The 20005-nt window shown below is 39.3% G+C and overlaps 1 protein-coding gene across 3 annotated transcripts; it reads right to left on the bottom strand.

Annotated features, from left to right (window-relative positions):
* Nucleotides 1-136: 136 nt before the first annotated feature.
* FASTKD1 (FAST kinase domains 1) lies at nucleotides 137-20000 on the bottom strand. Of its 3 annotated transcripts, XM_027733553.2 has the most exons (17): nucleotides 19347-20000; nucleotides 18169-18302; nucleotides 16507-16587; nucleotides 15600-15755; nucleotides 14807-14875; nucleotides 13803-13928; nucleotides 12196-12594; nucleotides 10963-11073; nucleotides 9819-9950; nucleotides 8363-8849; nucleotides 7352-7457; nucleotides 6717-6845; nucleotides 5832-5963; nucleotides 4672-4785; nucleotides 4283-4424; nucleotides 3143-3260; nucleotides 137-1752 (listed from the first exon to the last, which is right to left on the bottom strand). In XM_027733553.2, the coding sequence occupies exons 4-17, from the start codon at nucleotides 15653-15655 to the stop codon at nucleotides 1663-1665; spliced, it is 2211 nt and encodes a 736-aa protein (XP_027589354.1). In that variant the 5' UTR covers nucleotides 15656-15755; nucleotides 16507-16587; nucleotides 18169-18302; nucleotides 19347-20000; the 3' UTR covers nucleotides 137-1662. The 3 variants fall into 3 exon arrangements, with proteins under 3 accessions (XP_027589354.1, XP_027589358.1, XP_027589353.1); XM_027733557.2 differs by lacking the exons at nucleotides 16507-16587; nucleotides 18169-18302; nucleotides 19347-20000 and adding an exon at nucleotides 15251-15311 and having other exon boundaries at nucleotides 15600-15685; XM_027733552.2 differs by lacking the exons at nucleotides 16507-16587; nucleotides 18169-18302; nucleotides 19347-20000 and having other exon boundaries at nucleotides 15251-15681.
* Nucleotides 20001-20005: the final 5 nt, after the last annotated feature.

Below are 20005 nucleotides of genomic sequence, written 5' to 3' on the forward strand. Positions count from 1 at the left end.
CCAGTACTTAATCTGTGGAAAATCTTTTCTGTTTACCCCTTTAGTACCCAAATCTTCTGCTGTTCTTAGCACCTTTTCATTGGCTCCAGTTAGATCACTCCTCTAACACTTGCTGATTTAATTTAGAAACAATGACTGAAAGGATCAAAGACAACACATTTTATTGAAATACTTTTATAGTTTGCTTTTCTTCGATGCCCTTTCTGAATCCACTCATAGCAAGTTTTAATCCTCTTCCCATTGTGCATACTCATAACTTTATCCATACATAATCTGAAGATAGCTGGCTTGGCACAGTGACTGCTAGAACTCTGAAAAGCAGGGTTCAGCTCAAACACATGACCACCCATGACTGAACATTTAAGCCACTGCCACCTTTCTTAGACTCCAAGGTTGCTTTGTGAAGGCCATCTGTACAGAAACAGGGTCATGCAACAGCCCTTTGACATGTAGCCCACCTTCTGAGATACTAACCTATATTTATGATTGTTTTCTCCATTTTATACAAAATAGAATGTGCATAGAGTCTTTCTATGGCTGTCCCTTCAATGATACTTCCTCAAAGCCCTCTTCCTCTACATCTTGCAGCCTAGATCAGTTCTGGTGTTTTTTCCTGAATTTCCATTCCTGTCCTGATTTGTATTCAGTAAATAAAAATACTTTCTTCTGCTACTGAATAGTAAAACCAAAAAAAGTGACAGCAGATGCATAATGGCCAATTCAGAAATGCAGTTGCTTACCTCTGCCAGGTTTCAAAGGAAGTGGTAAAAGAATGTCTACTGCTTCTACTAAATGAGGAAGAAAACACAGCCACATTGTGTATGTGAAGGACAGGCAGAGCAAGCAGTCATGAGATGATGGCAGCGTGGGCACAACGTGGCTGCCTCTGAAAACAGGCTGATCTGTCAAGTATGACCACTCTACAGTTGCTCTACAATGAACATTCTGCTGCCTATTCCGTTTTTTCCTTCTACATCTCAGTGTCTTGTGCCTCCTGCACAAACCCTGGCAGGGTTTTTAGGTATATGGAGGTGTTCCAGAAGGCTCAGCCCTACTTTTGTATGTGCCACATCACAGGGTAGGAGAAGCTGGAGGTTCCTCGCCATGCAACACCCTCCCGCAGCACAGTCCCCCACAGTACCTCTGTTCTGGGAGACGGGAACTGAATGGCTCTAAAAGCAGCCCTATGCTTAGTCAATTTGCATTTCAGTTTCTTGGTTTCAGAGTACAGATACTGTTTGATTCCCAGCTGCTCATTCTGTCTCATGCTGGAGGACAGACGTAGTTTCCAATAGATTGCTGACGCTTCTCTCACAGTCAAGAGTATTTCCACCCTTTTCTTTGGAGAGTTTTATGTCTGGCTAAGCCTCTGTACTATTTATTTAGGAGATGATAATGTAATTTTACAGCAAAACTGCCAGAGCTTCATGTGATTAAACAATAGCTTCCAGATAATAAGAAATTTTAAGCATCCTTATTGGATCTTCATGGCCCACTATGACCTGCCTTTTGCAATCCCTTTACACTTGATGCCTGTGGCAAGCCTCGGTCCAGCTGACTCACAGATAAAGAGATTTTTGAAACTATGTATTCCAGGATTACAAAACGTTTGGTAGTACATAAAATGTTTTTATAGAAGTACTTTAGACTGCATGTCTGACATCACTGTATTCCATACAGCTGCTGTCTCAGGTATTCTAGCTGTTCACCTTTTGTTGACATAGCCATAGAATTCCATTCAAAGTGAGGAATCTGTGGAATAGAATCATACAAACTGAGTGTTAACACTGGTGTAAGACACATACCATTCACAGCAAAGGCTCTCTGATATCTCTTGTTCTCCACTTGAAGATATTTGACGACCTGTGTCCCTCCAAAAGCTAGGCTTGCTCTAATGTGGGAACGAGTTAAGCCAGCAGCACCTGCATTCAGGTAATTAGAATCAAAAGCGAGTCTTTCAGCCTTGGAGCTGAGAAGGAATGTGTGAATCAAAACACTGAGTTTGCGAAAAGCCCTGGGAATTCTGGTTACCTGAATAACAACAGCAGGTACTGTTTACCAAAGAACCCTAATAAAGGGGAAACGCAGAGAGAGCTCTGGGGAGAATCCTGAAAACCGAATCATGGTGTGTGTGCAGCCACATTTCTTCATCGTCTCTATTTGGTGACCCCAATGTGATGTGTGTTACGGGAGTTTTCAACGACCACAACCCGACGAGGGTAACGGAGTTAGTTCTGCCTGGGAAAAGTCTGTCTCCACTTGAATTCATTGGCTGCACTCTAATACTAACAAGATCCATTTCTCAGTGTAAGATTCTTCTTTATGTAAGTACAGTCAGTCTGTTGCCAAAAAGCAGCATAGTTGCAGAAATGTAAAACAGATGCCCACACAGCATAGGCCGTGATAACTCCATTACACCATCTCCCACTTTTAAAATCCAAATTGAGAAAAAAATCCCAGGTCACTGTAGTTTTTAATGTTAATCTATTAGACTGGAATAGTGTAGCAGTAGTATAACATGAGAAAAGACGATTATTCTGTTTCAAAGAAACAAGAAAACCAATCAAATTTAAGCTAAAAGAAGGAGTCTAGCTAAAATTAGGGTAGGTGAGTAATTAAATATACAGGAGTCTCCAAATTCATGAGCCTCCATTACCAAAATGTTTCATTGCTGATGGTTGTGAATTATCACTGGCCACTAGTGTTCCCTGTCGCAGTGCCATCACTGCAGCAGACAAACAGCATCCCTATCCCATCTGGCAGCTGCCAAAACTGGCACTCAAAACCACTCGAGGGTATGTTCAATCATCTTCTACTGTAGAAATCTTGAGTGAATTGAACTGAAACTCTCATTTCGCTTGTTCTCCTTTACTCAGGCTACATTGACATAGCTAGTTTGCCTGCAGTAACGTAAGACTGAGACCTTTTAACTTCAGTTTTGCTTCAGCCTCTTTGCAAGTTCTATGAAGTCCATAAATCATTTTGAGAACAGCTTGGAATTTCCTCCCTAAATACAAAAATTGCTCTCAACCAGTAGATGCTTTTAACTATAAAAACTGTCTCTAAACCTGTTGCACGGAAAATGGATCATTTTGCACTATGGATACAACTCTGAAAGGACAAAGTATTGCTGGATGCTCACCTGAACTACTTGGTATCCCAGCATTTCCAGGTGTCGTTTTTTCACTGCAGGTTCTCCTTTCAGATGACGTGAATAATCTTTGCTAAAAGCTCTTGAATCAAGAAATTCCAAAGCAATTCTGCAAACAGCAAAGACGTGCATTTACTTTCAGGTCCTACTTGAATAGCAAGTAGTGATATTTCTAGTTCAGTACTGATAGCTGCAGCAAGACAAGATAAACCTGACAATTCACAGAAAAAGAAAATTAAACAACTCCCAGAAACCAGACAAAACGTTTTCCTCTTATTTATCTAGAGATATTTGAATTTTACATGATTTAGAAAAAGCATTTTTTTCCTGACACCTGTTTTTGCTCAAATGGTAAAAACAGTTAACTAGCATTTTCAAAGCTTACATTTGAAGAGGTGGGAGGGAAAGAGTATTCCAATCTCATGAAACACATTTCAAGAATGTATACTGGATCTGGCTGGGATGGAGGTACTTTTCTTCATGGCAGTTCATCTGGTGCTGTGTTTTGAACTTGTGACCAAAACAGTGTTAATAACACACCAATATTTTGGCTATCGCTGAAGAGCTATTGCTTGCACAGCATCAAGACTTTCTCACTCTGCACCCACAGTGCATATAGGCTGCACAGACAAGAGGTCTGGAAGGGACACCTTCCATGGGAGGGAACCTCAACTGGTTAAGGCGATATTCCACACCATACAACATCATGCTCAGCAATAAAACAGAGGGGAGTTTTTCCCAAGTAGCCACTGCTCTGCCACTGGGCTGCTGGTGGTAAATGACTGCATGTGCATCAATTGTTTACTTTTCCCCTTTTATATTTTTCCTTTCTTCACTTATTAAACTGTTTTAATTGCAACCCAGGAGTTTTCTTCTTTGCTTTTACCCTCAAGATTCTGTCCCCCATCGCACTGCAAGGGAACGAGCGTGCAACTGTGTGGGAGCAGCTGCGGCAGACCCGCCACACCCTGGAAGGCTAAACCTCATTAGACTTAGGAAAAAGGAACTGAAAAATAAATAGCATAAGGGTTGCAACAAATATTTAGGACATAAGCATCAAAAACCTGGCCTAAACTGGATGTTAACTTGGAAGCTTGGGAGAGCTAACGTGCAAGAATTCAACGCACTAACCTCTGAGCTCCTGGTGGCAGAGCCTTTCTCCCTTCATCTTTGATGTCATGTCTCAAGTGTATTCCCCCCACATCATCCAAAGGTATATTCTGAGCCATGTAGGAAAGAGGCTTTTTATTTTCATCCAGGACACACTCAAAATCTGTCAGAAAACACAGCAAACCTGTTTACTGACAAAAGTGAAAGAATTTGATCTGTACAGTGTTTACTTCTAGAAGAACTAAGTGATAGCCAAAATTAGAGATATCCAACATTATTTATATTATGCAGAACTTTTTAGAAACTGTATTTTACACAACAATTTCTTCTTTGCAACATCTTGTGGCAACATGACCACTGGCTTTCTAATCTTGGTAATAATAACAATCCTTAGAGTATTAACTTCTCACCTATTTCATAGTAGTATGGTGTGAGAACAGATACTCTGGAGTACTGGCTCCCTCCTAAGATCTCTGTCAGCATTCTGTGAACGTGCTGTCGCAGTGGATTTATTCGGCTCATGCCTACAAAGACAAAATAAAGAATTCATACATCAAAACTTCCACAGCCAAAATTCTGAAAAGAGCACTTTGAGACATTGCATTTTTGACAGCCAGGCTATTGAATTAAATCTTTTCCACAGATCCCTGGGCTATTCCATCATAATTCGGAGACCAAGTGATCATATTTTAGGTGGAAGGCAGCAGGTAAGTGCTACTGAGCATAAATTTCAAATCCAGACTTTCCATCAAGGATATTGCTGATTCACATGCTACAAAAACTTTAGTTGGAGGTTCTACCTGTTGGATTTTGTTTGCTTTTAATCGTGTTTAGACACTTAAGATTTACTCATCTTGCCTTTATTACGGGCACACCACACTATCTGTCACTTCTCTGTCTGTTGCAGAGTAACACCTTGCTCCAAAACATCTTCAGTCACTGAAAGACAAAGTAGCTGAGTTCTCTGCATAGCAAAGCAGATTTCTCCATGTAAATTAGTGGAGGATAGATACTCCATGCATTAGCTGGATTTCCTGAATTCATCACTATTCTGAAAGATCTCAGCTGCTACATTGATCACTAGCCTACTTCTTTCTCTCTCATTCCTGATGGATCTTGATTCTTCTGAGGAAGAAGGCAGGAGCAAGTTCAAAAACAAGCAGTAAAAATGTTCCTATTGAAAAATTTAAGTCAAGCGTTCAGTCTTGTAAGTGAAGTAGGGAGCAAAGTGACCCATATCCTCCAGGAGACAACCCTAATGATCTTCCTCCTGTCTTTCCATCCTTCATGCCATATACATTGTTTCTGTTTATTTAAATTTTATTTCTTAGAAGGAAAAATCCCATCTCTATTACATTAATTATCACAAGGAAAACTGCTTTGCTCTCTGTTGCACTACTGAGCGGTTGCACTTTCCAAGACATGCTCAGCAGAGAGTGGGTTGCACCTTCCTGATCTTCTATGGTGTGGTAGTGTCAACCTGACAGTTTTAGAAGAAACATCTAGTAGATCATTGAAAATAGACTATTATTAGAAACAAGGGTAGGTTTTCCTCTCTTAAGTTACTTACTGTTATGAAAGACACGTTGACAGTACTGCTCATGAAACCAAGGGATGTGAAACTCTGGGCATTCCAGACAGACTGCTCTGTTCAATTTCATGAGGCGAGAGCAGACCCTCTGCTTTAGGGTATCAGGCAGGACTGATTAAAAAAACACAAACAAACATACAAAGGTGTAAACTGCAATGTGAAAAATCCAACGTATGGACCTAAATGGCTGCCTCTGAATTCTTTACTAGAAATGCAAGTGTGTACACTATGGCATTTATAAAATTCATGTTGCAGAATTTTAGAAAGGTGCTCAAAATCCCTGAGGAAAAAATGAAAAGTAACAGTTCTGCTCAATGTTAAGAACAACAGCAAGACAGAAGATATAAAATAGCTTCTATCATTTAACTTTTAATTAAGTACTTGAAGGCAAAAAGGCAACAATACGTTGATAGCGAACAATGTACAGGTAGAGAGGGACGATATAAACTGTCTCTTATTTAGAGAGAAGAGAGTGGTAGGACACATTTCTTGCAGGCAAGAATCCCACTATATTTCTTGAGCTTTGTGACTCTTTCTAGTAATAAACATCAGAGTCAGGTAATTTTATTTCCAACAAAACTGAAGAATTATTATATACTGAGTACAATAAGTTGACTATAAAATTTGCCTTAGATGACCTTTTCTCATCTGCAATACAAGTCTGTACTTTTAAAACAAAACACAGATTTTTGTTCATTCCTTTCCTTTTAGTACTCAAATCATGACTAGATTATATAGAGGGAGTCTTTCTAGAAAATGGAATAATTTAAAGAGTAATTCTACTTCTCAAGTCATAGGTAGTCCATAATTGCATTTTATGCCAAATGCTACACAATCAAATTCATCAGAGAGCTAGATATCTACCTTTAAGTTGAGCATCCAGTTTGCTTAGGAAAGAAACATTAAATATCGTTGTTATCAGAATCGGAGGAAAATACCCAGCCACTGCCAAAACGTGACCAAGCAGCACCAACTGATAAATTTCAAAATAACCTTTAAAAAACAGAGAGAAATACATATTAACACATGACATAAAGTTGAAAGGATTTGCAGTGCCCTTCTCCTGGCCTCCCAAATTGTCTAATTTTCTCCCTTAACGTACTATACAAGTTTCTACACACTTCCTCTACAACTTTAACCATTTATTTGTGATGGATCACAAAATGTATCCTGTTCACAAATGACGATTCCTTGGGGAACACCGCAACAATTCTATCCAATAGCAGCACAGTGAATTAACCAGAATTATCACTTGCTTTTTACTACACTAAAATTTTTTTGCTAGTCCCTTGTTAACAGTAATTTTTAAAGGGTGAAATGAAACCCACCATTGAATCTTTGTAATGGTTTAACCCAAGTAGGTAGAGTATTAGTAGTAACATACACACTTTTTCTTTGCTTAACAGAAGTGCCATTCTATTCCTATTTTCATTCGATAAAAATAATAACTTTCAGTGACATTTATTTGGTGTCAGAATATATTTTTCTAATGCACTTACTCAAGTTAGAAGTAAGATGTTGGATACAACCCTTAAAGAACTCTTCATTGTCATAATTCAAAGCAGAGAAAAGGAAGAGAATAAAATAGATTTCAGAGGGGTGGATCTGGAAAAAAAGACATCCAAAATCAAGTCACTGCAATATATAATACTATTGCTTTACAATAAAGAAGAGTTTTATACTTCATTCAGAATTGGGAAATTTAAGACTAGATGAGCTATTTTCTAATTTTTTTGTCAACTATTCCAGAAGGAAACAATTGAAAAATAAAATGCAGAAATAATTGAATCTGCAGCAACAGCTAAACTTAAGATGTATTTCACACAGATGATCCAAGTGTTTCTATATTCTTAAAGAACCTTTCAAAAAGATTTTGCATTAAATGCTCTTAAAGAAACTAAACTGCAATAGAATAAAATCAAAGATTTATATGAACACCAGACTGAGAACGAGGATCATCTGTATTTCACACAGATGATCCAAGTGTTTCTATATTCTTAAAGAACCTTTCAAAAAGATTTTGCATTAAATGCTCTTAAAGAAACTAAACTGCAATAGAATAAAATCAAAGATTTATATGAACACCAGACTGAGAACGAGGAGGAAAAAAAGATAGTAAGAAAAAAGAGTAATTTTGACCAAAAAGACAAGCTACTGGGGAAACCCCCACAACAATGAGTAATGTTAAAATACACACCAGCTGATGTGGCTATTTATAAAGAAGTTTAAAAAAAAATTTAAGATGGTCAAATGTAAAGTTGAACGCACAGGATTATGGCTGACCTAACACTGACTGAACAGTAAGAAATGAAAACTAATGAGAAGTGCAAATTTATATAAATAGAACCAAAATAGCTTTGAGTGAACACAAAAAAAGATGAGCTCCAAATCAGGTACACTGAGGAAAACTTAGAAACACTGTGGACTGTGCTCTGAAACACATCAACACATGAACCTCTCCTTTTCTACTGAATAACTCACATAGCAGATGGAAAGAAAAGCTCTAATACCTTGTCTGTATTTTCAACAGTCACAGAAGCTATTCTGTCAAATAAGGCAGGACAACGGTGGTTTGTTTTTTTGAGAAAAAAAGACAGCGGTGATACATTTGTCCATGTTATTTGGTCTATCAAGCGTTGACACATGGCCACAGTTTCCTCATTCAGGACTTCTTCAAACCACTCTCCATTCACATGTGTAACTTCTTCCAACAGAAGATTTAAGCTGTTGGTTTTCTGAAGCCTCTCAAATCCACAGTCATTTAGTTTTTGCAGAAGCTTTGCACATAGCTCAGAACTGTTTTGCCAGTGCAACTGGTCATGATGATTCCATTTGACAAGAGCTGTAGCAATGCAATTCAAATGATGGAGACTGCATTGAGGCAGAACTGCTGCTGCTTTGTTTGTAATCATCTCCTCCACTTGAAAAGAAGGTAGCATGGCCAGAACACGAATTATGGCTGCAGTATCAGCAGGTATCACACTAGATTTTAAATAACTGGAAGAAAGGTGGAAATAAAAATAGTCCATCAGTAATGACAAAGTGTAAGTGTTTAAAAACCCAAACAAACTACATGCATGAAAATACTAATTTAGAAGTCAAAAGCTGCATATCAAATATAAAATAAGTAGAATATTAATGACGTGGTAGAAATTCACACTGTTAGGAACTACCATGATTTTTAATTAACTTTTTCTAATTTATTCAAAACTGAAAAAAGGGAAGAAGACAGGGAGCAGCTCAGTCAGCTGGAGAGGCTTTAAATGTTACTGGTAAACACAGAAGTCCTTATTAAGGCCAGAAGGTCCATATTTGTTAAGGGTGTCAGTGGGTTTCTGGGCCTGGGTCATTTCTCTGATTTCTGTCTTAGGGAGCACCAGGTTCTGAGGTGCCTGAGGAACATGAAGGAATCATCAGCAAGGCACTACATTCCTATAGCGGCTGAGCAATGGAAGGAAGATCTCCTCTCCAGCAATTCCAGAAACTGTTTCCCTTTCTGCTGCAACTCTACAAGCCTAAGAATTAACTGGACAGTTCTTCAATCAAAAGAAAAGTACTTCTGCTTCACACTTTCACTTGTCCCAACCAAGGCATCCTTACTGCCTATTTTTCATTACTTCTTTCATCAAACATCAAAGACGACATTAATACCTGCCCTTCCAATAAAAAACCAATCAAAATTTCCTGTCATTTCAATATTGCAGTGACCAAAGGAATAAGGGGCAAAAAAATATTTTTGAAAGGTATCATATCTATTAGCAGATACTGTTGGGTCTATAAACAAGACAACAATCGCTTCCTATCCTCTGATTTAGGCATTTAAAAGAATCAAATATTGTAACAGTTTGTTACTTCTTCATATTTTATGGAAACAAAACACTTTAACATCTTAGCTTGTAATTTGAAATCTCAGGTAGAGAACTGTTTAATACTTAAATAACTACATTTCCAAGAATACACACTTACCCTAATAGTAACATTTTCAGTTTGGCAAACAGCTCCAGATTGCGGCATCGCAACCCCGTCAGGTACTGTGTTAACTTCACCAGCTGTAATACATGATAACTATCCAAGTGTTTGTGCAGAACAGAAGCCATTCTGAATACAAAGAGAAAAAGATTACATGGTGTTACGCTAATACAAAAGATACTGCAAACTCCAACATCCCACATTGAAGAAAGGGTGTCCTCTGATGCACAGTACATATATATGGAGGGTTTCACACACCTGCACTCCTCTCCACACCCGTTTTGACACTGGTCCCCAAAGACACAGCAGCCTCTCTTCATTTAGTGAACTGCAAAATTAAAACCCTCATTGCAGCAAATCAGCTACTTCACACTAATAAGTTCTGTTTCAGATTTCACAATCAGTTAAAGTGGACCAAGAATGGAATAAACTAGAACAGTAACACCAGCTTCAGTACCACTGCACTCACTGTTGGTCTAAGGCTGCAAAGATTTGTAGGAAAAGATAATACCTTAAGACCTTCTTCAGACAGTGAGATTCAAGGAGAAAAGGCATGAATTCACCCTTAGTATTCCATAGTATTCCATAGTACACAAGTATGTCCTTTTTCTTCCAAGGATCTCTTTGGTTCATACAACTACCTTCAATCCAGTTATTGCTCAGGACCTGTACTTAACTCTGCTGCATCTCTGATGTATCTAATGCTACATCTTCTGTGCCCAAAACATCAGCTGCTTTCCCCTTATTTTATGATAGATATTACCTCTCCTTATAAACAATGTTCAGTTTACAACTGTAGAAAACGTGGACACGTTCTCTTTTTTCTCCTGAGTTTACAGTAACTGTTAGGGGCTAAGTTTACTGAAATGGGATCACATATTTGCAAATAAGCCAGATATAATATGACATTAACTTGGTAGGGTTGAAATGCTTTTCTATGAAATTCCTAAATTTCCTCAATTACTTCTGGGTCAAGCTGCAATATTCTAAAATCTGTATTACCTAATTATTTATAGTGCAGATGCATTTGTGTGCAAGTGACGCACCCTCCACTCCTCACTGAGTATTACGCAGTTTTCCACACTAAATGGAAGTAGTTTACCTAGAGAATACACCTTCTTAGTAGTATCAAAAAAATTACTTTTCAAGTAGGTGAGAATTTCTGCATTTCATTTTCTTCATTGTCTTCAGTATCACCAATACCTGGTGACTGCTAAATTCTTCTGCCATGTGTGCTGCAGTTACTAGCAACCTAAAGAGGAAAAGACATATTTTCCAATGAAAAACAGATGAAAATCTCCAGCAAACACTGCAGCAATTTTCTTTGTCTATGAGAGAAAAAACCAAAAGAGTGCTTCAGGAAATACAGGAAAACAAATTCTCTCAAACTAGAGACTTTTGTTCTCTGGACTTGTCTTCTAAACAGCTAATGTGTATAGCACAGGTAAAGGGGTGTGAGTGTGTTGGATCAGTGCATATTGTTCTGATGCTAGAAACCAGTGAGTCCAACAATTCTAGAAGTAGACGAGAAGTAGGGAAGATACTTTAAGACATTAAACAATTAATGATCAATCAGGAAGCTACAGATAACAGAATCAAACATGAACTGAAGAATTGCTGGGGCAGTTAAAAAGCCAGTGTTTACCACAAATTAAATAAATAAATAATCTAGGAAAAGCTTTTGGAACTAAGTCAGCTATGGCAAAAACCAACATAGGCTTGCAGTATATCCAAATCTCTGAATAGAGGCAGATGTTCATGAAGGAAAGTATGAAAATACAACTCATTGTAATAAATAAAGCAAATTCTGCCTAAAACTACAGACTTTGAGAGACCCATGTGTAACACCACCGCAAGTAGGATTTTGTGGCACAAGAAAAAAAAGTCTGTAACATAATACTCTAATTGCTAAATAAACGTCAAAGTGTTCCCTGCTGACGACCTTTCATGAAGAATAGGATGTCAGCAATCTGGTATAGGACAAGACTCAGGCTGTTTCAGCTACTGCCAGTCTTAAAAAGGAAAAAGTAACACATACCACTGCACATATGCCTCAGGGAAAAGACAGAAAGCTTTTTACTACCATCCCCTGTGAATGGAAGGCTGTAGTCTAAGACAGCTACAAGATGGTCTTGCATAACAGCATTTGCATATCACTTGATTGCTGGATTTAGCTTTCTATGCAACTGTCTCAAAACAAACTGCTTTGACAATGTTTCCATAGTTAAATCACCCATTGCTACAAAGTTACAACCAGGAAACCTAAGGCTCAGCTCACAGATGGCTCAGAAGTTCCTCCAAACATTAACACGTTTTTAATTTCTGTGCAAGAAAATTTATATCATAAATAAGAAAAAATCATTAATAAACTTACCTTTCTCTTACCCTGGATCCTGCCATAGGCCCAAGAGCAAAAAATAATTTTGCAAAGATTTCAGGATGGTAATAATCATCTATAGTTTCAGACAGTAGCTGATTAGCAAGCAAGCGGAATTCAGCATTGTCAAAACCCAGCTGCTCGTACAGTCCAAAAATATTACTAATACTGTGGATATCAAGACGGGAGGCACTTTTAAGGAAAATCTTGTTGCATTTTTCTAGCAATGGATGATATTTCAGTTTAACATTGTGAAGAAACTGTAGCATTCTTTTGGCATAGTTGAAGTGGCCTTCATTCTCTTCTTCCAACAGCTGTTCAGCCTTGTGTAGTAATCGATCTCGAAAACTCTGTGAGATAACATCAGATATGCCGACCATCAAAACTGACAAGATCCTAAAGAATTCAAAAGATTTTACACTTACACATTGAACATAATAAGCAATAAATTTTAGATTTCCTAAATAAACTACACAAGGAAAGGAATGGTAGTCAAGGTGCTGCTGGCTTCTGCACAAAAAGGAATTTTAGATCTAATGCAGAAAAAACAGATGAGCAAAAACCATTTATCCTTCTACAGTAAAAATTCTGCTTTCAGTGAACTTCTGAAACAATCGGGATTTTTCAGCCATCCCTAACAAAGCTGCATGCGATAAAAGCATTTGCCTAAGGCAGGAGTCTGATTTGCCTGATTCAAATTTGCAAAAAGATCTTTAATGCTCAATAGACACCAAAGAAACTTAAACAATTCTCAAGTGTCAGAATGGGGAGAAGAGTCATTGTCACTCCTAAAGAAAGAATCCCTTCCTAAGGGAATAAAACTTATGACCACAGAGAGTCACTTCTGTAAAGAAATGGAGTCCCATTCAATGAGTTTCATAGGCAGGATCCTCACATCTGCAAAAATAAGTGTTGGCACTGCTAATGCTGTAAAAAACAGAAAAAAAGAAAGAGAAGCTTTCACTATAATGGCCCAGAGGGAACAGAGGCAAGAAAAAAGAAGCTTGGACTTCTTTGACTAGCGCTGTGTTTTAAGTAGTTTTAATATTAGGGTAATGTGCTGGACATGCTAGCAAGAGAATTCATTAATTCAGCTTGACTAGAAAAAAAAATAATCTGCAGATAAATAAACACAGCATTGCTTTTAAACTTCTTATTGCTATTCACAATAGCTAACTAAATCCATGTCATAGTAGAGAAGCTATCAATGTCAGGGAAGAAAAACATCTTCTGGTGAGTCAATAGCCTCTAAATTATCAAAAAGTCCATGTTAAATTTAGAATCAGGATAAAGCTGATTCTAAATGTCTGCTATATTATTCTACTGTAAGTAGAACAGTGGAAATTAATTAAATCTTTATAACCTATCTAAACAATCAAACAGTAGTTTTAGTTGTTTAGATTGGTTATAAAGAAATCCTTCGTAAAATCATTGGGAAAATGCATTCACCTGTCAAACAATGCATGAACACAAAACACTTCTTTCCCAGAAACTCCAAACTGAAGAAAAGCAACCTCCAGTTGAGGAAAAAAGGAAAGGGTTCAGGAAAGGCAGCACGGTAATTGTGACATATTGCTTCTCCTTAGCTTCATTCTGACACTTACCTTACATCCTGTATAGAATCCAGCTTCATGTCCACAATATGAGCTACTTGGCCAATTATGGGATTGAAATGCCTGTGTTGCTTGTATAAGCACAGTGTAAATTTAGATAGAGCTGGCAAACTAAGCCTGTCAAGACATTAAAGACAGACAGAAAGAATATTTACCTTTTATTTCTAGGGAATAACTAAAGACAAAAATCTACTTCAACAGCCATACAAAAAGCAAGGGTATACTCAAATTACAAAATAAGGAAACAAAATACCTAGATGTTTAATATTAAAGCATGTTGTGCATATGGAACTCTACAAAAATCAGTTGTTCTTCACTTAGCCAGACCAGCCTAATAAAGATTATGTTCTCAAGCAATGATGTGAAATACATAAATATGAAATAAAATGAATGTGAGCAATTTATTATCTGAATATCACTTTGTGTTCAAGCTACACTGTATTAATTTACCTGTCAAGAAACCCCACATGTTAAGATGAAAGAGGCAATTCTGTGGTGCTGGTGCCAAGGCTGACACTAGCTTCTGCCATTACCCTGAGATTACAGAATGAAAATTATAATATCCCAAAAAAAAAAGAAATCAAACCAAGCCAACGAAACTAACAACAAAATGCACAAAGGGAAAATGTTGCTGTTTTAATACAAAATGTTTTTACTAAATTGAGATGAGCAGGCTTCTAACAACCATTTATGAGCTGGACAGCAAGCACTGAGATAAAATTGTAAATATTAAAACCTGCAATTTCCTTCGAACACATAAATCTCCACAGACATTATATTTCAAAACTTTAAATGTTGGTCCCTGTTGTTGCAGCATCTGAATCTCTCATGCATTTGTGTACCAAAGTCTGTATGTATAATTTCCAAAACCTTCAGAAATACTCATATTATGTTTTAAACATACATACTCTTTGAGAACTCTTGTGTAACCTCACATGAAGCAAATCATGCTTGCAACGTACACCTTTCACAAAGCACAGCAATACAGTACTTGCCTTTCTAATCTTTTCCATGCTTCTGTAACAAGTGCTTCTGCTAGAGAATCATGGTCTTCAACATTGAGCCTTCAAAAGAAAGACATAATAGTTTGAAGCTTGCTCCCATAGTTACAAAGAAATAAGACATATGTCCTTTCATTATTTATCATGTTTTACTTTTCCATCGTTCCCTCCATTCAAACAGATTATAAACATTTGTGCATTAATAACTCATAACAATTATAAAACATATTTACTGGGAGTGCAAAACAGATCTGTTCTACCTGCATCTCAAAAACTGAAGCACAGGACATTACGCCATCTGTGTCACACGGATTACAGAAACTGTGGCAGGGCAGTCTCCCAATCTCCTTATAGTATGGCTCTATAGTCAAAATTCCCTCTCTTTTTATTACCAAATACAAAATATATATACATGGAATTCAATTTAATGCTCTTTACCTCAGAATACTATATAAGGTGTCCACTATGGCCTCATCTTCCATGTCTTTCACCTTGTTTTCTGCCAAAACGCAAAGGGTAAGAAACTGGGAGTGATTTTTTACATAGTCAGTAGTCCTTAAGAGAAACGGCCTCTTCTTTTGCAACTGCCACAGCATGTTGAATGCAATTCCCACATGCTTTTCAGAAAGTCTGGCCTTGTTCCTTCCAACAAGGCTAAACACTTCATCTTCATGGGTGCAGCTATTTATCTGGCTCAAAAGCAGATCACTACACAGAGTCCGAGCTTGGCAACGTCTCAGCGTAAGCAAGCAAACCCGCCTCAAACAAAGCATTTTGCTATGCCTACCAGCTATCTTTAAAGTGTCCAGAAAGATTCTTCTTCCAGTTTTCACAGTAAATCATGTTGTTACAAACAACAAATTCAAGTGTTTGAAAAACAGAAGACCATTTTTCTTTGATCCCACATGGTCACTGTATTAAGAAGAATTCAATTCTGAGGTACCTGTAACGAGAGCACATTAAAGCAGTTAAGTACAGTCACAACAACCAGGTAAAAATCAATGTCACTACATTATAATGTTCTGAGTGAGGTAAGCTTGAGAAGAACCTACAGCCTGGTATCTTCTCATAGAAAAACTCCTAACAATGAACACTGACATGCTCACAAGTGCTATGAAGTTAGTCCACTTGGTAAGCTTTCAAATTTAGAAACCTGCCTTTAAAAGCCACACGTGCTATCATGCTACTACTGAGAAGGCAAAGCTGAACTTTTTAACATACCAGCACTGCATGACTGAGCCACTAAGCCACTCCATAATGCCAAACTGGGGTCCAAGAACTGCCAGAAAATACAACTATTGGTGGTAAAAGGAAGTAAGATGGCTTTTAGTCAAGAAGGTTGACCACCTTTGCAATACAGACTATTGAACAGTCACACGTCAGCTGAAATCACCCATTGTGCAAAAGAAAAGCAACCTAATTCCTCAAATTATAGTGGAAGCTACAGCCTTATCCATCGAAATTTGGTATTAATTTGTTTCCTTAGAATACACGCCAGTTTGTACAAAGGGCTAACAACTATGTACTCTACAACCTACAAAACTGGTTCTAAGCTGGGGAACACAAACCACTGGTGATAAATGTTGTGGTACACTAAAAAAGACCCATCAAATTCCCTCAACTCAGAGAGTATGGTAAAGTCTTGAAGTCTTGTTTTAGGAGATATAATCATTAACAACAAAAATTATCAATACCTTTGGCAAACTTGAATGTTCTTCAACTGTTCACATGATTCCATCAGTGTAACGTTATCAAGGTAGTGGCAGCAGCACACACTGAGGAAGAAAAACCTTATTTGAGCAGTCTATGTAAGGTACTGAAATCATTCTAGAAAATTGGATATAGGTGGATTTCTTTTGATGTCTGTACAATCCACTTCAGAGCATAAAAATCATTTAGTGTATTGTACTACACTGCTGTTGCTGGCACTGGGGCAGATACAAGGAAAGCTAAAATGAAGTAATTTTAATTTATGATCTGTCATAATATGAAATGTTTTCTTCCCTATGCAAAATGAAAGCACACAAAAATAAAGGTACAAATTTTCCAGATATTACGTATTAAGTATTATAATAATGATTTGCTTTATAGTTCCTTTTCAGATATTGCTTTTATTGCTTCTATTTGTTCCATATTGTAGTTGCCTTTACAAATAATTTAGTTCCCACAGTGCTGGCAAGCTAAACTGCAAGAAATCAGGATGAAGTAAGCCCCCAGGTAAGTCGTCCTTTCCCGTTCTCGAGCTGCAATGGAACTTACATCCTCTATCCTATTGATGGGCAACCAGGATCTCTATCTAAAACACTCCACAGGAAGTTTCCAAATCTTTCTCTTTCTGGAAGTGATTGAGCTGATGCAAGTGATTTACCACAAACTTGTATACAATTTTAAATTGTAGTTAATTCTAATATCCTTTTAAAAGTACATCAATAGAAAACATTGGATGTTTTCAAACTTACAAATACATAGACTAAACCCAGGAAATTTGGATATATTTAAAGAACTATTTCTAAGGTGTTCCACTTACCACACGGTGTAATACATTTGAAGGGCAAGAAAGTCTCTAAAATAATTTTCTAACAGTTGAAACACAATAAGCACTTTCAAGGCCGTATTACAAAATACAGTGAGCCAGGAAATCTTCCACAAAGGGGAAAATGTGGACACCCGCCACTCCCCAGGCATAAGAACTATTAGAGATTTAAGTAACTAGGCCGTAAGACAGGTGCTCGTGCGGCACAGGGTGTTTTTCCCCCGCCTGCCCGACTCCCCTCAGCCAGGTGAGCGCTGCCGCGGGCAGCTCAGCCCCGCAGGCCCCGGGGACCAGCGCCGGCCCCTCCCGTCCTGGGCCGCGCACCGCCCGCTGCCACCTGCGCGCCGCCTTCTTCCTTCCCGCGGGAATTCTGACCCAAAAACGTTTAGGAAGAGCGTGGCAAAGGGCTAAGACGCCGCGCAGGTCTCAGGCCGGCGATGGCCGGGGCGAGGGTGGCCAGGGTCCCACTGCCTCCCCGCAGGCGGGGCGCGACCCGCGGCGTTGGACTCGTGTCCCGCCTCTGAGACCGCTCTCACGGCGCCAGCCTCCGGTAGGCCGCGGGTACCGCCGGCGGCGGCCGCTGAGGGCCGGCCCGCGAACCCCTGCGCGCCTGCGGCACCGGGCGGCACCGGGCGGCACCGGGCGGCACCGGGCAGGCGGGCGGGCGCGGGGCGGCAGCGGCTGCCAGCGCCGGCTCCAGCGAGGGCTGCGGACACGACAAGGTCCGTGGTTAAACAAAAAAGCAAAGGAGTCAGGGTCACCGGCGCAACTTTTGAGACGTCCCCGCCCCCGGAGAACACAATCCGAGGAGCTCTCAGCTTACCCTTCCCCAGGACCTTCCTGCATTGGAGCCGCTGGCGAACGCCGCTCACCCCGAACACGCCGCAGCGCTCCACGTGCCTCTGCACTGTCACCCAGCGTGCGCATGCCCCAGGACACGCCGTTTCCCGGGAGCTGCTGCCGGGAAGCGTAGGGAGAAAGGGGAAAGTCCAGCCAGTTAGACTTCTCAGAGGAAATAAAAATAATACTTAAAAAGTTCCAAGGTCGTATTGTTTATTGAGGTCATGTTTATAAAACCAGCGTTACAATGGTTTTATAACACGTTCTGAGTGGGAAAAAAAAAAGTCTTCCCCCCTAGAAAAAGCACAAAGGGACTGAAGTTCAGGAAGGGTGAAGTTGAAGAGTTTGGCTTCGTTGTACTGGAATTAATGCTACTTTATTTTACAATATAATTTTTTATGCTTTCCAACAAAGATTAATTTAAAATGTATGAGTTCTAGAACACAAATATCTTGCAACAAGTAGGTTGCTTATGTTGTATACACATAGCTCCAGGTCATCTTTCTGGACCTTTTCTCACTGCTATTGATAATAACAGAGACATTTAGAACGAATGATAACAATCTCAGATTGCTCTAAAATTTTATCTAAAATCATAACCAGGAATGTTACCATGACCAATTCTGACCAGCTGTTTTGCAGCTGTCTGTATTAAGGGTTTGAGGGTTCTACTTTTTGTCTGCTGCTGACTGTATATATACCTCCTAATATACTGGATGCTTATGAATATGGAACTCACTCAAACTAACAAGATAGCCCCTATTTTATTAATTACAAGGTCTGTAGTGTTTTAGAAAAACAGCATGTTCATTTTTTAACTGGATTTGTAACCAGAATTTGTAACTGGAACAGCTCCTGTATCCTGCTAACATGTCCAGATCATCTCAGTTACAGTCTACAGACCCAAACCCTGTCAGGTGATATCAAAGGGTGGCATTTATCTCTTTCAAGAAACTCAGGCCTTCTGCAAACTCACATAAGAATTCCAAGGCATCTGACCCCTCAGCTGCATAGGAAAACAATTCCACATTCATATGAAGGCAACTTCTGCAAATCATATGGATTTTTCATTCACAAGATGCCGAACTCTTGACTTGTCAAGTACATGTGGATAAAATAAAACAAATGTCTAAACAAAATACAAAAGGCTAGTTCACTCACCAGCTTCTTCAGGACTTCAGAACTCTCAAGGGTCAATTTCTCTTTTTTTTTTTTCAGATGTCCATAAAGGGAACATTAGCGGTTTCAAGAATTTTCTCAACAGCCAGTCAAGTAACTTCCATTACCTCCTGTTATATCTATGATTATTGACCCAATTCCTCACTGGTTTGCATTAAAACCTAGTAAAGGATGTACATACTTCCACACAAGTCTTAGTTAATCTCGAAGGTGCTTGCAACTTTATGCATTGTTGTAAACTTTCATGTCCCTATTTTAAGAGATATTAACTTTGAATGGCAATACAGACATACGGGGTAAAATTATCAGCAACTTCTTTTTCCCCACAGTTGGCCTAAATTCCTATTTTAATTCTTAACAATCCCTAGCGAGGTGCACTGCTGGAGGAACCCTGAGCGCTTCAGCGCCGTGCCGGGCGATTCATTTACCAACCCTTGGCCATTTCCCGGGCTTCTCGCTGAGGCGCCGGCGGGGACGACCAGCCCTGTTCCCGAGCACGTTTGGCCGGAAAGGCCCCGCGTAGCTGCAGCCGCTCCAGCCTCACCGGACCTTCCCGCCCCGAGCCCAGCCGGGCCCCGGGCGGCGGGGCCGGCGGGAGGGGCGGAGCGCCGCTGACGGGCCCGAGGAGGCGGGCGTCCCCT

The sequence above is a fragment of the Pipra filicauda genome, unplaced genomic scaffold (genome assembly GCF_003945595.2).
Source record: "Pipra filicauda isolate LSUMZ 115617 unplaced genomic scaffold, ASM394559v2 scaffold5_size6683894_pilon, whole genome shotgun sequence".
In the NCBI taxonomy this organism is placed as follows: Eukaryota; Metazoa; Chordata; class Aves; order Passeriformes; family Pipridae; genus Pipra; species Pipra filicauda.